Source organism: Acartia tonsa, chromosome 4, assembly GCF_053477335.1.
Source record: "Acartia tonsa isolate MP-2025a chromosome 4, ASM5347733v1, whole genome shotgun sequence".
Taxonomy (NCBI): Eukaryota; Metazoa; Arthropoda; class Copepoda; order Calanoida; family Acartiidae; genus Acartia; species Acartia tonsa.
The window spans coordinates 22302456-22317831 of NC_137263.1; the positions used below are offsets into that span (position 1 = coordinate 22302456).

General features: G+C 33.2%; 1 protein-coding gene across 2 annotated transcripts in view; it reads right to left on the reverse strand.

Annotated features, from left to right (window-relative positions):
- Positions 1–15376, reverse strand: part of LOC145316447 (uncharacterized) — an 81979-nt gene that overhangs the window by 47577 nt on the left and 19026 nt on the right. For both annotated transcript variants that reach the window (XM_080156943.1, XM_080156944.1), the window contains exon 4: positions 15121–15310. In XM_080156943.1, the coding sequence (XP_080013069.1) occupies positions 15121–15310 (190 nt within the window). The remainder of the gene's footprint in view (positions 1–15120; positions 15311–15376) is intronic.

Genomic DNA, 15376 nt, shown 5'->3' on the forward strand with positions numbered 1-15376 from the left:
ATCCATCTCTTTTTTAGGGGTTTTCTTTCCCAATTCTCATATCACCTCTCTCATTTTTATGACGTCACATGGCTGATTTTTTGAGACACTTTGTCCAGCTACATTTCGGATTCACAAAGGACGGAAGTTTTTCATGCTGTTGAAGACTATTTACGGCAAACGGCTGGCAACACTACAATTCCCACATCTTCAGTGCAACTTTTACGCACGTTTTCTTTTGCCGCATTACAGCTGTTCTCTATTTAGTCTTGGCTGTAATAGATTACTTTTTAGACCAGGTTTCTTTGGGTTCTTATGATCAGCAAATTTACTTTCAGAAATCCTATTTTGATACAAGATTTAATTGGTATTTCCAGCTTTTGCAACGGCCAACCCAGGTTATCAAAGTACCAATCCATGCATAAAAGTATGTGAATATGTGTAATAATATTTTTTGTATGCTTTGCTTATGTTAAAATACCATGTAAAGTTAGACTAAAGTATAGCGTTTGATTTATATTTAAGTAAAAATAAAAATCTAACAATTTTTACATTCTTTATACAATCTAATTTTATTAACAGTTTAAAATGACTTTTGCCTACACTATGATAAGGACAAGTTTGTCATATGTAGCACATTATCATCATTCTGTCAAAGGACAATATACTATCATACAGGAAGAAATAACTACTAAACTGATTAAGTTCTCATTTGGATAGAAGATTCACATAGGTCTCGGAATGGTTTTAGGCCATTCAATTTTAAATTTAATTTTAATCCTTTTCAGCTTTTTTTGCTAATATCTACCCTTTTGAATAAAGAGCCCCCTAAATTCCCAGGGCGCAGCCACTATTGTATAATATAAAGTAGTATGCTGTTTTTCTGAGCGTCTGTCTGAAGATTAGGATTTTGGTAACCGCTAGACCGAAAAAAATAAGTCTTTTCGGAAATATTGTTACTTGTTTTTCAGTGGTTTTGATGCTAGTTTCCCACCCCAACAAAAAAACGGGAAAAATGTCCCGTTTCTAAACGTTTTTCGGTGCAACTTTCTTTAATTTTTATAATTCTTGGGGCGAAGCCATTAGTTACATATATAAAACACATGCTGTTAATTGTCTTTGTTTTTATTTGGTGCGTTCTGTTTATCATACACACAGACATATCATTATTGAAGAGTATCTGAGCTACTTAAAATGTATGTACAGTTTAACTTTATAGCAGTATAAGATCTCATCTATCAAAAAGAAAAGTTTAGAATTTAGTTTCTCTTCTCTGAGCTGCAGTTGAAATAAAATGCTGAACCCTTTCCTAGGCTTCTGTCGGATATAGTTTTTAAAATATTATGTTACTTATATGAGAAGAAAAAAATTCAATAAACAAAAATTGTTTTCGAATTGGTGGAAGAAGTAAAAACTAGATGCCAGTATTTTAAAAAGGCAGAAAAAAGAAATAAGGGGTTAAGACTCCCAAAAAATATTTATTTAGCCTCTATTTTTTCCTATTTGTATTTTATGTATATTATAATTATATTTCTCGTATTCATTCGAATACGGTGGATAGGAGCCGGTTCTCATCCATACGAAAAAACTATGTCTAGCATCGTATTATATCCTTTTACACCTCGGGCCTAAAAAAACTGGTTTTAATCTTATATTTGTACATTCTATATCCGCGGAAAGCTGTTTATAATACGTTGCGAGAAATAACTATTATACATTTTTTATGTAATGTAATTATTTGAAAAAAAAATGTACAATATATAGCCTGTTCTCTATATATCTTATTAAAAATTTCCTTTCATGAAACGGGCATGAAAAAAAACTTACAGCAGCTACGCCCTCAGAGGTCTCTAGGGGCACTTGAAGAAAGGGAGTGAAAGGGAAAAGTCAACCCTCAACTTAAATTTTAGTTTTTGAAAGAATTTTTTTTAAAAATAGCAGTGTTCTGGAGCCGGAGCCGGAGCCGGAGCCGGGAGCCGGGAGCAGCAACATTTTTGGTGGAGCCGGAGCCGGATCCGGAGCCGTATTTTTCGTTAAAAACGGCTCCGGCTCCGGACTAGCTAAAAATGATTTTTTAAAGTAATATTATAATTTGGCAACGGTCTATTTCAATATAATAAACTGAAAAATTATTGTTTCTTAACAAATAGACACACATCCTTCTATTTTTACATAGCTTTAATCAAATAAAAGCAAAATATTTTATATTATTTATTTTATTTTATCAAATTCAATAATGAAAAAAAATTGATATATTAATTTTAAGGTAGGAGCCGGAGCCGGAGCTGGAGCCGGAGCCGGAGCCGGGAGCCGTATTTCCAAATACGGCTCCGCGGAGCCGGAGCCGGAGCCGCATCAAAATTATACGGCTCCGGCACACTGAAAAATAGTCATAAATCTTTCCTGGGCCTTTTAGAAGCTCTACTGCTAAGAAGAACCATATCAGTCGGGCATCAGTAAGATCATAAGCTGCAGGCAGACAGACATCGCATATTACTTTTACATAAGAATTGGCCAAAAATGGTCGCATATCCGTGCCACCATTACATAACTTGTAATGGAAAGATATATTTGAATTTGCACTGGAATATATTGGAGAAAGGAAAGTTACACAGAATCAAACAAAGCAAATGATTCTACCTCCGGATAAAATTCGAATAAAACTTGATAAATTTTAGTTTGGGTGGGTTTACCAATCACGGCGACCGCCAAGTTTGAAAAGTACCAATCGCGGTTGAAGTTTCAGCCAGTAGCTGCGGATTCACCGAAATTAAGGTGGCCGAAAAACTGCTAAAGAATGTTTTATGCTTTAGCGGCTGTTATCAGAGAGGTAGGGGACATTGGACTGTTTATTACAGTACTCCTCAAAGTCTTATAATGACCTTTTCTTATTCGTTTATTTTATTGAATTTTGATAAGTTCATTCATTAAGTTGAATGTCCAAACGTTAGAAACCACTAATTGTAATCTACATGAAGGGTAATTTCGTGTATCATCATTAGGGATGTACATCAGTTTATTGATAATTGTTTTATCACTTTAGTTAGATATCTGGCACGTTAAGTTTGAGGAGTGTATAATAATTTAGTGACAGCGGCTAGGACTCTTTTTATTTTGGCTGCGGCTTCAAAACCCTTGATTGCTCTCGCTAGTCGCACTCACTCAGAATTGAAAGAAAGTTGGAGAAAGAGAGAGAATTAACTAAAAGAGAGAAAGATAAAGATTATTAGCAAAGTATAAAAATTTTCAAAGTTTTGAGTGATTGGCAAACTTTGTTAAACTAGAATTTTTTTAGACTTAGGACGACAATAAAACATATAGAGGTCAAAATAAATTATTTTCCACTCCAAATTTAAGGATAAATTGAATTTTAAATGTTCAAATTGAATCCTAAAGAGTTTATTTTTTATGTTAAATAATGAATTTTATCACTTAAAAAAGGAATACGTACCTCCAAAATAACGTAAAATATACTCATTTAGAAATATAAGGAATATGCTTGTCTTCCTCTACAGGTAGGTATATCTGTAAATCCAGAGGGGAGGAGACATTTGGGCTGTTTATTACACTAGTTCCCAAAGTTTTTAAATAACGTTTTCTTATTAGATGGCTTAACAACTTAAGAGTATTTTATAGATTTTATGTGTTGGTTCATTAAATTGAGTGTCCAAACGTTTCAATCACTAATTGTAATCTACAGAAAAGGTAATTTTGTTTATGGGAATGTAAATCAATTTATCGGCCATTGTCTTATCCTTTAGATCCCTGCTATAAATCACTTATGCACTTGTTGTGGTCATTATCTTATTGAAATGCATTTTTTTCCTGGGAATTACAAACTGCAAGTTGGCTTGTGCATAAACTTTTAAAAATCTTTCTACACAAAAAAGTGTTGAACAAAAAAAAATAAAAAATGTGCACTTATTTTCAGGAAGGAAGGGGACAATGGGATTTTTATTACATTAATCCCCATAGTTTTTTAACAACGTTTTCTTATACGTTGTCTTAACACATTTGAGGACCTTTTAGAATTTTGGTTGATTCATTAAGTTGAGTATCCAAACGTTTTAACCAATAATTGTAATCTACAGAAGAGAGAATCCTATGCATCATCATTGGGGATGGACACCAATTTATCGGCCATTTTCTCATCCCTGCATTTTTCTCTGTATTTTATGTGTGTGTTTAAATGTAAAGAGTTTAACATATCGGGCAGCAAGTTTTTAGGCCAGCTACATAAAACATGAAAAAGCAAATTTTTTCTCCCAAATTCAACGCATATTTGAAGCAATTGTCTTGTCTAAAGCCTAAAAAACATGGACACATAAAACATGTGGGAGTTCAGTTCACCCAGAAAAACAGATATTTTCACTTTACATTTTTTTTGCATGGAAAGCTTTCTTCAAAGCTTTGGAAAGTGTTGTTCAAGCCAATAATTTTTCTTGATGGAAAACAACATTTATATGTATATAATTTTTTAAATATGTATTTTTTCATAAAAACAATTTAAAGATATTTTACATTTAAATTATCATTCTAAATAATAAAAATCCCACTCCCATACCCTAAAAAATCCTATTTTTTAACAACAACAAAATAAATATGATATAATCTAGAGACTAGGGACGAAGCCACTATAAAAAAAATTAAATTCTTGTCCTTTTACAACTAAATTTATTGTAAACACATGCGAACAAAAAATTAAACAAAATTAGCTATTGAAAATAATACAAATTTCAGTGTGTTTTCGAATCCGATCAAATTCCGCTGGATTAGAACCGGGTTAAATAAAATAAATTAAATATAATAAAATTAATCCTTTTTATGTTAGCCATGGCCATCGCCCTCTCGGAGCCAACTAAAGTAGAATCAATCATATTTTTTTTTATTATCCGCGGAAAGCTTTCTATAATACAATGCGATAATAGTTATTTATCGCTTCGTATTATATACAGCTATTCGTAAAAAATTAACCGTAATACGATGCTTTACATGATTTTTTAGTCAGGCTGGGAACCGGTTATGATCCAGCGGATATCAACCGGTTTCAGAGCCATACTGGAAATATCTATTACACCATAATTGGAATACATATTTATTGTAAAATATTTAATTCACAAAATAAAAAAAGGTTTATTACAAAAAAAGTTATAAAGACAAATTAAGGTGTTTAAAATATAGTTCATCAAAATTATTTTAACACACATATTAAAAGAGATAAATTCAGAGTCAAGCAATAACCTCTAAACTAACTTATATTTTACGTTGATTTTAGTCATATTAGTTCCGCAGCTACTAAATAACAAGTGTATGTCCTACATATCTTCTAAAAGAGCTTTAAGAAAATTGACAAAATGTTTATTTACCAACAAATCTTATATTTAAGCAGATAATTAGCAACGTTTTATAATAACGTTTTCTTAATCGATGGCCTAACAAATTTGGGTTCTTTTATTGAATATTAATTGGTTGGTTAATTAAAGTTCAGTGTCCTAAAGTTTTAACCACTAATTGAAGGGGTAATTTTGTGTAACATCTATGAGGATGCTCTACTTATGAAAATAACTAACTATTAATTTGCAGATTTACAGCTCTAATTTTTTTTCAAACAAATTAAATGTATATCAAACAAACAAATATTACGTTACTTATCTAATCTCTTACACATTTTGAACCATTAAATTGAAAACTGAATATGATTAAACAAAGTGCTTACCTAAATGTGAATATTGAACCATTTTATATTATTTTCAAAATAGTTATTACGTATTACAGGGGGCAGTGTGGTGGGGGGCTGAGTTTTAATCCCCTAGGGGGGACGGGAGGACAACTTTGGTTTCTGGATACGTGTTGATATGAACCAACCACTGAAATCCTAGGGATTCACAGGTTGGTGGTAGCAAGTGCACGCCCCCAAGGGAAAGTGCAATATTTTTCTATTCCCTGTCTCTCTCCCTCCTCCTTTCGAGCTGCTGGGCGTTAGTGTCCCCACGGGACAAGGAATTCAATTTTGGAATGAATTTGTTGAACAAAGTTTCATTCTTTGGGAAGGATCACTTTAGAGATTCATGTAACAATTACTTCACTCTTAACCTCACAATTTTCACACACAAAACTTATATTTGATTTAAAAATACAATATTTTTTAAAGCATATTAAATATGCATTTCATTTAATTCCAAGTTCTTTTACAATTTTTTGTTAGCACATGCAGAATTTTTGTCAAAGTTTTTTATTAGCGTGCTTTTTCAAGAGGCACGATACAACATTAAGAGCCAGAGGGAGAGAGAAAAATATTCAGCCACAAAAACACACTTGCATTTTCAAAAGAACTGCGGTAAAAAAAGTTTAGCATGAGTAGGTCTTGTAGTGGGGGGGGGGGAGGGTGAGGGTGATGTGCCTTGCCAGTACACAGCCTGTACAGGCACGCCTGTAAACAACGTGTTTCTTTAGTAAAGAACAAAATCTCCTGAGTACATATATGTACAGGTGATCTCTGAAGCTGCCTGTGTAGTCTCTCTCTCTCCGTCACTCTCTTTCTCTCTCTTTCTTGATCCCTCTCTCTCTGTCTCGTTCTCTCTCTCTCTCTCTCTCTCTCTCTGAGCGTTTTTGTGTATACAGGCGACTTGCCGTGTCAAATGTTATTCTAATCTTTGGACCGGGCTCCTTATGTGTCGGACCAGACCACTGAGAAGACGGCACGGCATGGAAAATAAACAGATTGTGTGTGTGTGTTTGTGACTTTTTTGTGTATATGAGTGTCTGTACTGACTGGACATTCGCCGCTTCGTCGTTTCTCCTTCACCGGCCTTTGGCTTTTTCTTAACCCTTTCCTTTACACAAAAAAGCCTCACACACACACACATTTACTACGGTCCACATTTTACAACTTTTTTTGTTAAGCGAAGCACAAGGGGTGAGTAACGAGTTGAGAAGTGGAAAAAGATCTTGCTTGGCTCTAAAAATTTTCTGTAGGAGTACAGCTACTCTTTAAGACTTTTTTCATCAATGTAAACAAGAACATTTGTGACCAAATATAGCGAAGCAACATTCAGCTTAAGATCTCAATAACTACTGAACCGATTGGGATCTTTATTTTAGGTAAACTTCACATGGGTCCTGTGATGGTTTTAGGCTGTTTATTTTTTCAGATTTAGGTCTTTGGAAGGTTTTAAGCTATTTTTTAAATCCCCTTTACCCCTTCGAATACAGATACCCTAGCTAGATGCTAGGGTTGTAGCAGCTAGAGAAAAAAACCTAATTACATATTTAGAAACATGGAAAACAGCTTTAAGAAATAAGAACAAGAATATACAATTCCATAGCAATAAAAGTTGGGTTCTGTAGATAGTTGCAAAAAAGCATGAAAAAGAAATGTAAAGAAGTAACATTTCTACGATTTTTTTGATGATGATTTGAGTTTTATATTGAGTAGCTTTGTCGGCGCATATGTGTGTTGTTTAAAAGTTGTCTTTTATTTTTACCCTTAACGGTCGGGGGGAAGGCGTTGAACGCCCCCACCCCTCCGTTTTTTTCTATCTCATTTTCTGTGTGTGATAGATAAGAGGCTATAACTGAGTGCCTTTTTAAATATGGGTATGACACATAACTGAGAGTTGGAATTTTTTAAATTTCGCTTTCCTGGCGGGCACAGGATGCCAGAAAACCTGACAGGGTCATCCAGGTAAAGAGCAAAAGTATTTTTTTAACTTAAACAAAGCATTTCATCTTACCAAAATACTAAAATATCCTCTAGTAGTAAATCCTTATATGAAGTAAACATTAATGAAAAAATTGTTTTTCTAGCTTCAAAGATAAGAAATTGACAGCTTTTTGAGCTGAGATAATAGGGGGAGGGGCGCAGTGAGTGTCCCATGTGGAAGAGGAAATAGCCTTAAACCATCCACAGTTATCTATAAAGATTCTTTAAAAAGTACAGTTGTGTGCGGTCCAGTATTTTTTGAGATCTTAGGCTTCAGACAAAAAAAAACTTACTATTTTATATTATTACACAAAGAAGGATAAATTATACAGTTAGGAGAGAAAGATGTTTTTTAATTATATGAATAATATAGAGTAGCTACTCTGCTATAAACCTTTAAAAATTAATTTGTTTTCCTAAATGATTAATCAGACACAGTAATTTCCAGAGACTTTTGTAAAAATTTATTCAAATCTGACTTATTGTATGTATGAAACGAAAAATAATCAGCCCTTTTAGAACAAAATGTGAACATAATTTATCCAATGCAATGGTCTATTTGTTCGTCAACTGTATTCCTATTGGTTCAATTAAATGATTGGGGATCTACACTTTCTATGTTTATTCTATTACTTTTACAATATTGAATAGAAGACATAAAAAAGTTAAACAAATATGTGGATGTGCCATCGCTTCTGCTAAAGGTATTACTTTACGGGGATAGGAAAATGACCCATAAATTGATGTACATCTTCAATAATGATACGCAAAATTACCCCTTCTGTAGATTACAATTAGAGGTTGTAACGTTTGGACATACACTAAATGAACCAACCAATCAAAATTCAATAAAAGTTCTCGAGGTTGTTAAGTTAACGATTAAGGATACCTTATCATAAGACTTTGGGGGCTGTACTGGACTGCCACTGGTAATTTAGTCTGTATATTTGTCTATCAGTGGTTATTTGTATTGTATGATAGGGGCTATAAAGTGCTTCGGCTGACGCGAATTCATTGGTGTGTCTAGTAACTATATGGGGTAGTGATAGCTCACTAAATATGTGACCATAATAATATCAAATCAATGAAAACAAAATGTTTTTTTTACACTTGTTAATTCTATACAAAATTATTTTTAGTGTCGAAACTACTCTATAATTCCAAATGTATATCCGTCTGTCCGTAAGACTCGAAGTGGGTAAACATTATTTTCTTGGCTAATATTTAAGATAGAAGGTTGAATTTTCTTGCTAACATTCCCATCATTATAGAGCATAATTAACCTTTCGGTCTAATTATGGATGGTGTCATCCTTGTTTTTATGAATAAAATAATCAAGTGCCAATTTTACCTTAGAAAAGTATAAATATTAAATAAGCATAAATTTTACATCTTTTGTTAACAAACAAGTGTGGCGATATATTGATAAATCAATGGTAATTATAAACTTTAGGTACCAGGGAAATTTATAGTCCAATGATCCCTCTCTTACTGTACCTACACAGTTGCTTGCAAAGTAAATGGTCTTTCATGCTTAAAATCTTTCAGACGATTCTTTCAAATGTAATATTGCATGAAAAGAAAACGAAGTAGTGGGTTTTGTCGTACTTTCACAGTAGATTTTGATAGGTTAATTTAAGTTAGGTAAATGCTATGATTACCACGAAGGATTAGGAAATTGGTCCCGCTGGGCCAAAACCTCCCACAGGGGTTAGAAATAGGAGAAAAGCTGCTTCGTTTTCTTTCCATTATCCAGATATTTTTTAAAGTAATGTATATGCTATAAGTAAGGCCAACTTTCAATTCAGAAAAACTTGATTTTTTGTGGCAATAACATAACTGCACATCGTGAGCTAAAATTATACAAAAACATTTGCTTGTCAGTTTTTTGCTAAAATTTTACTTTCATTGCTTTGTAGGAGGGGATATTAATATCAGCTTACTTAATTTTGAGCATCCTATTATATAAAGTAGTAAGGTTTTTTTGTCTGAAGCTTAAGATCTTAATAACTACTAGTGCCTTATAAAAAACTAGCGGCTTCGCCCCTAGCCTCTAGGGGCTTTGCCCCAAGAGGTGATAAAAAAATTAAGGCGAAATTCGTTAAAGGACCAAAAAAAAATGGGGGGGGGGTTTGTTTTGGGGGGGTTGGGGGTGTCCCACCCCCCAAGAAAATAGCTTAAAACCACCACAGGACCAATAGGTATATACCCTGAAGAGTAGAATCCGATCGGTTCAGTGGTTACCGAGATCTTAAGGGACAGACAGACAGACGGACAGACAGACGGACAGACAGACATCGTTCTACTTTGTATTATAGATAATGACATACAATACAAATGGCCAATGTTAGGCCAGTAAACATTTTATCATTGGTCAATTACAATGTATACTGGCCTATTATTGGTCATATGTATTGTATGACTTTATTTTTTATTAGGCACTATAAGCTGTTTACTACTGAACTGATTGGGTTCCTAATTTTAAGTAAACTCCACATAGGTCCTGTGATGGGTCTATGCTATTTCATTCTCAGATTTTGATTTAGGTTTAAAGCTATTTTTCTACCCACCTTCTGCCCTTTGAATACAGGACCCATAGATGAGAATAACTTAAAACATATATATAATGTAGAATAATGTGTTTAAGATTCCTCCAGTTGAAATTTCTCACATAAACAATTTTAATCCAAAATACATTCATAAAACTATGTTAATAAAATAATTTTACTATGTCGTAAAGAACAATTAACAATTAAGACTTCAGGGGGAGGGGAAATTGTTGGGGAAGTTTTTAAAGTGCTATCAAAAGTGGTAAAGATTGTCTTTTAACGGGGTTAAATAATTAGGGGGTGGTGGAAAAAAAGGAGTAAAAAAAACTTCCAACTCATGCAGCGAACAAGTCAATGGAAAAGTATTATGTGATACACAGTTAAGGAAACTAACATAAAACAAGGATGAAAACGTCCATAAACACGCTCACATCAACAAGTTAATCATTAAACATTACTAGGTATATATGGAATGCTTTTAATATCAAAGAAACAGAATTTGATTTTTTTATCAATCGAAAGTTTTTCTTGCTTTAATATGTTAAATATGGTTATACATTAATTTTAGTATGTAATATTAGGGCTGCTATACATGTCGATAACATCAAATCAACATGTAAGAAATCAAAAATTATAGGACATTTTTAAGATGACGTTCAAAATTTCTGCCAATGATTGTGGAGTTGTTACGCGTTCAAGATTATTCATAATTGTTACAAAGTCGACATACAAGATTTGAAATTGAGAGGACAATTCTAACATGCTTTCATTTACCTTTAAAGCTCTCCGTTACGGACTGACGGAAATAACCTAGTTATAGAACAGCTAAGCTATCTAAAAAAAAGTGTAGGACTAGGGGGAGGGGGGGGGGTGTATCTAAAAGTGTAGTAAGGCCACTAAAAAAGAGGTAAAGAGTTGGGTAAGGTAGTTGTGTAAACTAAAGGAGATGAGAAAATATGAAAGAGTTATGGGAAACAAATGAGGGTATTAAATTAAGTAAGGAGGTTTATCAGAGGGAGGAGGGGGGGAGGTTTATTATTGTGTGCTTTATAAAAAAAAAACTGTGTTGCCGTGAGGTGGGAGATAAAATTGTTTTACTAGGGGAGGGGACAACATATGTATTTTTGTAGGTGTACCATGACTTCCCCCAAACTGCAAAGTTTTTCTTTTTAGTCTCAAGAACCAAGGCACAAAATATAATTTGTGGTGTACAATGTTGTTAAATTAGGGAAGTTCAAAGTAAGCTAATATCAATTTGTGGAACTGATGTCTATTAGGAGACAGCGAAAAATGGCACAAAAAAAATGACGTCATACGATAAAATAACCAATGAGAGGCCAGTATAAATTTTACCATTGGTCAATTACAGTGTATATTGGCCTCTCATTGGTCAACTTTATTGTATGACGTCATTTTTGGTGCCAATTTACGCTTTCTCGTCTATTAAAAATAAGAACAAAATTTCTGCGGGAATAATGTTTAAACATTTTTGTATCTCTGTACTCTTCCAGCTATAATAAAAAAATGCTGAGTTGTTTAGATATAACTTATTTTTAGAATCGCAGCTACTTTATATATATCTAGGGTCCGTCCAAGCATACGTCCATACTTCACTAAAGAGGTTTTGCCTTCTTAGGGCGAGTAAAGGTACCCCAACCCGTAAATTTTGTTTTACGGAAGAAAAAACAATATTTGTTGAATTGGGACTTTTATTTAGAGCTACCATACAATTTAATCTGCAAAACAGCTTCAAAATTAAAATTCTTAAGATACTTAGACTACTAAATCACGGATTAAGATATAAATTTCTTTAACTAAAAAGTATAGCATTTTAAACCATTTTTAATTTCCTCTATAAAATTAGTATTTGACTGTAATAATAGCTTTTAAACAAAATCGAAACCTCGAAATAACTAGTATATCAGAAGCAAAATTTTATGAACATTTTGTATCTCATATCTAATTTTGTAACAATAATTGAGTAAAAAATCTGAGATAAAAGATAAATATATTTGAGAAAAATTAAAATCCCTTAAAATAACTAAGTTTTTAGACATGTTATAATTGTCTTATCGATTTCAAACATAGCATGTAGATTCCCATAACAGATAGGTACGATTTTAAGGGCTACAAACAACAACATTTAGCGTAGTACCTCTATAATCGTTACCAGAAAGTCCGTGCGTCCATTCAAAACGTGCTGATTTAAATCTTCTTGGACAACAATGTTTTGTGTGATATAATATCCTACTTTTTGGTATACTGATTTCTATTACAACAAGATACAATGTTTTAAGCGGAGCATCTCTATAATGCAGTCATATAATTGTAAGAATGTCCTTAAATATAGTGAAGAGGATAATATTATCTTCCATTTTCATATGCCTTTATCCTTGAAACAAAAATGGTTTATATTTACTAATTTGCTGGAGGGTAAGGAAGACCTGCCAAAAATAAAATTATAAAAGTCCCATCCTTACATTTTATACACTAACAAGGACAATTTTGTCCATCAGTAGCGAAGAATTAAGCTTTTACACTTTCTAAAAGGATGAATAATCTAAAGAGTATTGCAGTTGAGAAGTTGTTGTATGATGTAGTGTTATCTTAAAAATAAAAGATAAAACAAATAATTTAAAAGTTGATCGGTCCAGCCTTTACGAGATCTTACAGCACAATTTTTTGCAATGGACAATTTGTCTTTAATGGGTTAAGCTACCCTTCCAAGCCATTATTAAGCTTTAATGTATAGGAGGCCTTATCAGCTAAGAGGTAAGCGAGATATTATGATACAGGCAGTCACTCAATCATAGTAATAGCAATAATAGTTATTTATCGCATCGTATTATAAACAGCTTTCCGCGGATATAAAGCTGTACAATTATAAAATTAAAACCAGTTTTCTTAGCTCCGAGATGCCGTAGGCATAACATATAACATACCTTACTATACATGATTTTTCATTGTGTCTGAGAACCGGTTATAATCCACCGGATATTAATTGGTTTTGAAGCCATACTGGAGAATTTGTTACAAGAGCAAAGAAAACATAAACAACAAAGGAAATTCACATTAATCCCCAATTTTCCTACAGAAGAGCAAAATAGATTAAAACTGTTTGGTTATTGGTGCAGCTATGAAAATGATGAAAATTGCATACTTAGCAGACTCAAACACCTTACAGTTAGATACACGAACATATTACTCTTTACCAGCAATGCATTTTGCTGTTGCTATTTAAAGATTTAGTCATGAGGTTTTTATTAAAAACTTGTATTTTTAAAGCAAAATTGTTTCATCGGTTTTATCCGGACGGACAGTCAGACGGACCAAATTGTTCTAAGCAGTTTCTTGGAGTATATACTTCAATAATAGCTCCAATAATTAGGCAAAGCTTTCATAAAACCAATATCTCATTCAACCATCTTGCATCTTAAACTAACAACAGATTATTCTTATTTTAAAAATTTCCAGCGTGGCTTCGAAACCGATTAATATCCGCTGGATTAGAACCAGTTCTCAGTCATACTGAGAAATTATGTAAAGTATCGTATTGCGGAAATTTTCCATGAATATTAAAATAAATTAAAACTTATACCACCTTTTTTTTGCTCGGGCCTTTAGTACCTCGTAGCAAAGAGAACTGGTTTTAATCTTAAAATCTTAATATCCGAGGAAACCTTTCTACAATACGGATGCGGAAAATAACTATCAAGATATCCTATTTAAAAGGCATTACAATGCATACAAAAAAGTATTTAAATAATTCCACCAGTAAACAGTAATTCTTTTGTGGGCCTAACTGGTTTACTTCAAATATTCTTATTGATAAATTCAAGTTTCTGAAACTTTTATTTTGCCATTGATGTTGAGTTATGTATATCTAATATATATATGACTTATATTTAACCGACACCATTCTTTACTTACATTTTAACAAGAAAAAAATCATCCATAAAAGAATCGTAATACGGTATGGAACGTCGGACTGTTAATTATACTAGCTCTGAAATTTTTTGCTTATTAGAGTAAAACAGTAGAGGGAGAAGGGGTTAAAAAACTGAATGACCCATCCCAAAGACCTTGTGACGACTCTCAATTGGATCTTTAAAAATCAACCAATATAGTGTCGGGAATAATAACACAGCCAAGTAGTAGAAAGCAATTAGCTGGCAGACAAAAAGGTCCTTGGAAAAGGGGGGCTGGTAGTAATCTGTATATAATATACATCTGGAATTTTTAAAATCTTGATTGGTTTGTACAAGCTAAATTTGTCAACAGTTTTCATCTATGTTTTTTGAGCCAACTAATAAGATTATATAATTATATGGTTGTAAAACAATCATCTGGAAAATTCTATCAGACTAAACTTATGATCAGAGCTAATGTTACGGATGGACATACGTAGAAAACTGCTTTACAAATGTGGAATTCGAACATGAAAAATTTACATTGATATGAAAGAGCAAAGAAATAGGAAAAATTCTAAATTTAATTTTATTCTTAAAATTTATAGGAAGTTGTTAAGCCAACGAATAAGAAAACGTTATTGTAAAACTTTGGGTACTAGTGTAATTTACAGCTCAGTGTCCCCTCCCTCCCTGGTGTCTCCAAGCAGAGGGGACAGACAATATGGGCTGTTTATTACACTAGTCCCCAAAGTTTTAAATTCGTTGGCTTGGCTTAAAAACTTTGGGGACTTTAGTGAATTTTGATTGGTTAGATCATTAAGTTGAGTGTTTAAACGTTTCAACCACTTATTTTAATTTACTGAAGAGGTAATTTTGTGTATCATCTATGGGGATGTACATCAATTTATCGACCCATTGTCTTATCCCTTTAGATCCCAGGTCTCCAAGATAGAGTTGCTATTCTTCCAAAATAAATTACCTAGTGGAATCTTTCCGAATGGCCAATATGGCGACAGGGGAAGAGGAAACAAAGATCCTTGGTCATGTGAGGCGAGACCTGCCGCCTTCTCCGCCATCATGTGCAGCCAGGCGGAGGGCAGACCTCCAGGAAGAGGACTCAGGTTGCCAGCGGTACCCAGCTCCTCGCCACCTCCAGAATTCCATGCTTTCTAAAAGAAAATTGGATCATGAAAAGAAAACTAAGTAGCGAAATTAAACAAATATTAAATCTAAAT